Below are 6,856 nucleotides of genomic sequence, written 5' to 3' on the forward strand. Positions count from 1 at the left end.
ACTGTACCAAGTACACTGGGACCAGATGCACTGTACCAAGCACACTGGAACCAGGCGCACTGTACCAAGCACACTGGGACCAGGCACATTGGAACCAGGCGCACAGTACCAAGCACACTGGAACCAGGCGCACTGGAACCGGGTGCACTGTACCAAGCACACTGGAACCGGACGCACTGGAACTAGATGCACTGGAACCAGGTGCACTGGAACCAGGCGCACTGTACCAAGCACACCGGAACCATGCGCACTGGAACCAGGTGCACTGTACCAAGCACACTGGAACCAGGCGCACTGTACCAAGCACACTGGAAGCAGAGGCACTGACTGATGGGGATACCAGCAGCTGGTGGAATTTAAACTCAGTGAATAAATCTGGAACTGAAAGCTGGTCTCAGTGACGGTGACCATGACACTGTCCTCAATTGTCCTAAAAAACTCATCCTTTTCACTAATGTCCTTTAGGGAGGGGAATCTGCCCTCCTCACCTGGCCTGGCCTATATGTGACTCCTGACCCACAGCAATGTCCTCTGAAATGGCCGAGTGAGGCACTCAATTCAGGGGCAATTAGGGATGGGCAACAAATGCTGGCCCAGCTCGTGTTGCTGACATTTGATTAAAGAATAGGCAAGGGAAGGTCCTCAGGTCATGGAAGATGTTTTATAACTCTGCTTTTTTGCCCCCTGGGGTTTCACTTCTCCCACTCGCCAGGATGTTGATTCAGCACCACATGCAGCTCTTTACCTCAGCAGTGACGGGTGCCCTGGTTCTCCCCTTGGCATGGCTCTCCGCCTCCCTGTGTGCCCACACACTGTCGGCTACGCACTTGTTGGCTGTTGCTACAGGAGGACCACGCTGACCAGCAGCTCCACTGCCCATTGGTGTAACCTGCTGCTCAGTGACGAGAAAACAGACACAGTTCACCGCTGCTCCATACAATCCCCCAACCCCCTATGCTCCTTCACATGCCCCACGTCTGCTGTGTGACTATCAGCCATCCCCATGGGACAGGGTTCTCTCCCCCTGCTCGTCCTGCTTCCCCCAAACCCCAACCCCTGCTGCCCCAGTGCCCATGTCCTGTCCAGTGAGCTGGCACTCCTGGCATCCCATTGGAGGTGGGTTAGCATTCATGAAGCTCCTATCTCTACTCGCTGTTATAGACTTGTTAATCCCAATGTCATCCCCCCTGAAGGGAAAACCCCACACATGGCACTAGCCATTCAGGAACCTGGAATCTTTACCACTTCACCAAGCCCCATCTCAACAGTACAGTAACAATCATCTACTGATCAAACACCTCTCACCCTCATCCTCAATCCACCCAGGGCACTCTTGGGCCTGGCACTATATTGGAAAGGGCTGGCTATGGTATGTACTGGTCTCTTGGGCGAATGCCAAAAGTAGCTTCAGTGGGGATGGGGGTAATGTGGAAGGGTTTGTAGCTCACTGGGGGAAGGAAGGGCTGGTTTGGTGTTGGAGTGGGGGTGGGGGAGTGGGGCAGATTTTTCCAGCCCCGCCCCCACTCCCTCAGTCCCCCTTGGCAGCCCGAGGTGGCAGCAGTGACAGGATGGTCTCCCCAACACACCTCACAGTGTGAGGCAGAGAAAGGATCCTCCAGTTAGTGAGGGGTTTGCCTGGCATTTTTGGACCTTTTTTATGTTCATGTGTTAACACCCCAACACTGAGCAGATTCCTTCAATTTTTTCAGTGGAATTTGGGGTAAGCCATTGGATTTCCAGGGGGTGTGACCCCATTGTAACTGGACCCTCTACAGTCCTTGGCTGGGAGGGGGAGAGAAGCGGGAAGGGAGGGACAGGAGAAGGTGAATCTCCTTGAAGAGCTTCAGCCAGGCGTTTGGAGAAGGTGCCGACCACTCGAGAGTGTTGGGAAGCTGGGTGAAGTGACTATACATTGACTCACCTTTGCCTTTGTTTTGAGGTTTGGATATTTCACAGGCTAGCCCCTGGAACATCATGGTGCACAGACACCGACATTGGCCATCCAGTTGGATCAACGTGCCACCGTTCATACACGGGGCACACTTACAGATACTGTACTCCGCTTCATAGTCAGACGTAGCTCGCTCCAGGTTCTGCCGGATCACTGAGGCATCCCTCATCGTGGTTGGCACCAAACTGTAGACTGGCTTCAACTGGCAAAGACAACATTGTAGCTTCAGTCACCAACGTGTGGTAGGAAATGATCATAGAATCATACAATGCAGAAGAGGCCCTTCAGCCCATCAAGTCTGTACCATTGAAACTACAATCAATCTGTGAAAGTCCCACTCTCCCGCACTTGGCCCATAGTCTCAAATGTTATGACATTTCAAGTGCTCATCCAACTACTTTATAAAGGTTGTGAGGTTTCCTGTCTCAACTCCCCTCCCAGGCAGCACATTCCAGAAGCCCACTGCCTCTGGGTGAAAAGGTTTTCCTCATAACTTCTCTAAACCTCCTGATCCTCACCTTAATATGATACTCTCCTGTTGTTGACCCTTCAAATAAGGAGAGCAGCTGCTTTCTATTCACCCCATCCTTAACCCTCATAATCTTATTCACCTCCACCAAGTACCTCTCCCTCCCCACACCCCACCTCCAGCCTTCTCTGTTCCAAAGAAAACAACCCAAGTTTATCTAGCCCCTCTTCATCTGCTGGTCAATCCAGGCTGTCCTCACATGACAGGAATGTCAGAATATTATGAATTGACATTTAGTACTCCTCACTCATTCTACACACAAACCAACTTGTAACCAACTTCCCCAATGCTCTCCCTGTCTCCATAATCTTTTAATACCCTTTATTTAAGTTTAAGACTTTAGTCTCAGATCCAAATTTCCCACCTTCAAACTGAAAGTGGGAATTATGCTATAGTATGGCTGCAGAGATTTTGGAATGCATTGGTTGTAATTTTCCAAAATTTTCTAGATCCCAGCAGACTAGAAAACTGCAAATACGACAGCAATATTCAGGAAAAGGAGTGAGACAGAAAACAGGAAAAAATGGCTAATTAATCTAACTTCTGTCATTAAGTCCATTATGAAAGAAATAGTAACAGGAAGTTTATAAAATAGCAACAGCAGAGTCTACATGGTTTTATGAAAGGAAAATAATGTTTGACAATTTTATTAGGGTTCTTTGAGGAGGAACAAGCAGGGTAAATAAAGGGGAACTAGTAGATGTGGTGTATATGGATTTCCATTTGACATTTGATCAGGTGCCACATAAAAGGTTAATACATAGGATAACAGCTCATGGTTTTGGGGGTGACAAGTTGGTATTGGCGGAGCACTGGCTGACTAATAGGAAGCAGAGTTACGGATAAATCAGTAATTTTAGATTGGCAAATTGTAACGAGTGACATACCACAGGGATTGGTGGTGGGGATTCAATTATTTATATTCAAAGAGTTGGATGAAGGGACTAATGGGATTGTAACAACATTTGTTTGTGATACAAAGAGAGGTAGGAAAGGAAGTTCTGAGGAGGATATAAAGAGCCCACAAAGGCATAGGACAGGGTAAGAGAGTTGGCAAAAAAATTGGCAGATGGACTAAAGTCTGGGAAGATGTGAGGCTGTCAATGTTGACATTTGGAATGGAAAAGCAGAATCTTGTTTAAACAGACGGAGATGCAGAATGCTGCGGTGCAGAGGGATCTGGGCATCATTCTATGTTAATCACCAAAAGGTCCAGCAAGTAATTAGGAAGGCTAATGGAATGTTGGCCTTTATCACAAGGGGGCTGGAGTATAAAAATAGGGACATCTTGGTACAGGGCTGTGGGAAACCAGCAGGTTACTGTAGACAGATCTTGTCTCTTTATTTAAGGAGAGATATTTATATTGAAAATAGTTCAGAAGAGGTTCACTAGGCTAATGCCTGGTTGCCTTTGAGGAAAGTTTGAGCAGGTTGCACTTCCTCTGATGGGAGTTTAGAAAGGTAACACTGAGGGATTGGATAGGGATAATGAGAACATGTTTCCTCAGTAAGATTTAGTATGATCCAGGAGGGCTTTGCACCCTGGAAGGAGAGCTCAGATTGTAACTGAAGTTTCAAAGATTATTAAAGGGAACTGACACAGAGTTGATTTGAAATGAAATACCATAGGACCGAAGGGGAATAAATAACTTGCATTTGGGGAAAAATGTTTCCCTTCCTTAGCAACGTGCTTGCCTTCAGCAAAGCACGGGTGGTACGGTGGCTCAGTGGTTAGCACTGTTGCCTGACAGTGCCAGGGACCTGGGTTCAATCCCACTCTTGGATGACTGTTTGTTTGTGTGGAGTTTGCATGTTCTGTCCATGTCTGTATGGGTTTCCTCCCAGAGTTAGGCTGCTTGGCAATGCTAAATAGGCTGTATTGTCCAGGGATGGGTGGGATGTCTTTGGGAAAGGGCACTGTGGACACAGAGATATACAGCATAGAAACAGACCTTTCAGCCCAATATGTCCATGCTCACCAGATATCCAATATAAACTTTGGCCCATATTCCTCCAAACCCTTCCTGGGAGTTGCTGAGGATCAAAGAGACCCTGGCATGTATAGACACTGGTCCCTTAAGATATCGGGCAGATGGATAAAGTGGTTAAGGAAGTATACTTGCTTTTGTTAACCAAGGCACAAGGTTTCAGTGCAGGGAGGTTAATGTTAGAACATATAAAACATTCGTTAGGCCATAGAGAGAGTATCATGTGCAGTTCTGGAATCCACATTATAGGAGGGATGTGATAGCCCTGCAGAGGAGATTAACCAGGATGTTGCCTGAGCTGGAGAGTTTCTGTTATGAAGAGAGATTGGACAGTTTGGGGTTGTTTTACTTGGAGCAGAGGAGACCGAGAGGGGACCTGACTGAGATGTATAAAATTATGAAGGGCACAGACAGGGTAGTCAGGAAGAAACATTTCCTCTTGATGGAGGGATCAATGACTGGGGTTGAGGAGGGTGGGGGGTGGTGGTGTTGATTAAAGGTGAATGGCAGCAGGTTTAGAGGGGATATGAGGAAAATGTTTTCACCCAGAAGGCGTTGGGAATCTGGAACACACAGCCTGTAAGGGTGGGGAGGGGCAGAAACCCTTATCACATTGAAGAAGTATTTAGATGTGCACTTGTGATGTCAAGACGTACAAGGTTATGGGCCAAGAGGTGGAAAATGGGATTAGAGTAGTTTGATACTTGTTTTTGACCAGCACAGACTCGATGGGCCAAAGGGCCCTTTTCTGTGCAGTAGATCTCTATGACTGCATGAATGCCTAAGTTGGACCCGCCTCTGCTCCATTTCTGGAGAGCAGATTCCATTCCCTAACACACGTGCTGTGTGAGAAGGGTTTTCTCACATCCCCCTGGCTTTGTTTGCCCATCGTTTTAAATCTCAGCCCCTCCACTTCTGGGAGCAGCTTTCTCCCAATCTATTCCGGCCAGCACCCCCCATGATGTCGAAAACCTCTATCAGATCCCCTCTCAGCCTCCTCTCTCCCAGGAGAACAGCCCCAACTTCTTCAATCTATCCTTATCACTGAGGTTTCTCGTTCCTGGAATCATTCCTGTGAATCGCCCCACACTGTCTCCAATGCATTCACATCTTTCCTATAATGTGACACCCACACGACTGTATAAAATCCTCCAACACACAACGCATCCCCCCACCACCCTCCTCAACCCCAGTCATTGATCCCTCCATCAAGAGGAAATGTTTCTTCCTGACTACCCTGTCTATGCCCTTCATAATTTTATACATCTCAGATAGCGTCTTGCACAATTTCAACATAATCTTGTGCTCTCGAAATCTATGTCCCTATTAAAGAACACTGTGAGTGTTATTAACTGCTCTCTCCACGTGTCCTACCACCCTCAACGATCTGTGCACATACACCCCCAGCTCCCTCTGCTCCTGCTCCCCCTCTAGAATTGCACCCCGTGTTGTACAGTGTCTTGCAAAGTTGTTCTAAAGTTGAACCCTCTGCATCTGTACTCAGCGTGCTGACCTGTTGCCTCACTAATGCTGCAGCGTGGATCAGTGAGCTGGCCCAGTCTGTGTATAGAGAGACATCGAGAGGCTGCTTTCTCTCAGACAGCAGCACATTTAGCTTGGTCAGAAATACTGTGTCACCGCCAGTTACAAATGACAGCACATCCTTGATGATGGGCTTTTCCGTTTTTGAAGCTGAAAAAAAACAGACGAGCTTTTAAAGTGAGCACGAAGAAGAACAGAAGTGGTTCTGGAGCTGCTGCTTCCTGCTGAGTAACACTGCTGAGGTTCGGTGCTTCATTTTGGGGATTCTGTAACCCTGCGCACAGGCTGCAGTACAGAGACCCCAGTGGAATAACTGAAGCAAGGCTCCCGGAGGGAATTCCCTGGGAGCTGAGGCAGCCAGGCAAAGGGCAGCAGGGGTATGGGAATGCTGCCACCTCCAGTTTCTCTGCAAGCTGCACTCACACCATCCTAATGATGACATTCTCACCATTACTTCATGGAGAAATAGGCCTGGAATTCACTCCCTAACAGCACTGCGTACAGACTGAACCCTAAGAATTGCAGCAGCTCATCGTCACATTCTCAGGGGTAAATCCATGATGCTGCAGTCAGGGACACCCACATCCTGTCAATAAAAAACAAAACAAAAAGAACACAGAACAATACAACACAGGAACAGGCCCATCAGCCCTCCAGGCCCTGCACCGACACATTCTGCCCTACTGTACTAAATCTCTATTCACTTACAGGATCCGAATCCCTCTATGGCCTTTCTACTCTTCTTTTCATTAAATACAAAGACAGACAGAGTGGGAAATAACACATTCCTGCACAGGACCTGGGCTTGGACTGTGCTGCTGTCCCTGTCCCTGGGAGTGTTTGATG

At 47.8% G+C, this 6,856-nt stretch overlaps 1 protein-coding gene across 1 annotated transcript in view; it reads right to left on the reverse strand.

The window, feature by feature from the left end:
- Positions 1 to 6,856, reverse strand: part of LOC125482187 (complement component C9-like) — a 47,374-nt gene that overhangs the window by 1,029 nt on the left and 39,489 nt on the right. Inside the window, exons 3-5 of the mRNA XM_048594197.1 lie at positions 5,982 to 6,182; positions 1,922 to 2,153; positions 746 to 892 (exon numbers count right to left, since the gene is read on the reverse strand). Coding sequence (XP_048450154.1) covers positions 747 to 892; positions 1,922 to 2,153; positions 5,982 to 6,182 — 579 coding nt within the window. The 3' untranslated portion in view covers position 746. The remainder of the gene's footprint in view (positions 1 to 745; positions 893 to 1,921; positions 2,154 to 5,981; positions 6,183 to 6,856) is intronic.

This window comes from Rhincodon typus, chromosome 3 (assembly GCF_021869965.1).
Source record: "Rhincodon typus isolate 14 chromosome 3, sRhiTyp1.1, whole genome shotgun sequence".
Taxonomy (NCBI): domain Eukaryota; kingdom Metazoa; phylum Chordata; class Chondrichthyes; order Orectolobiformes; family Rhincodontidae; genus Rhincodon; species Rhincodon typus.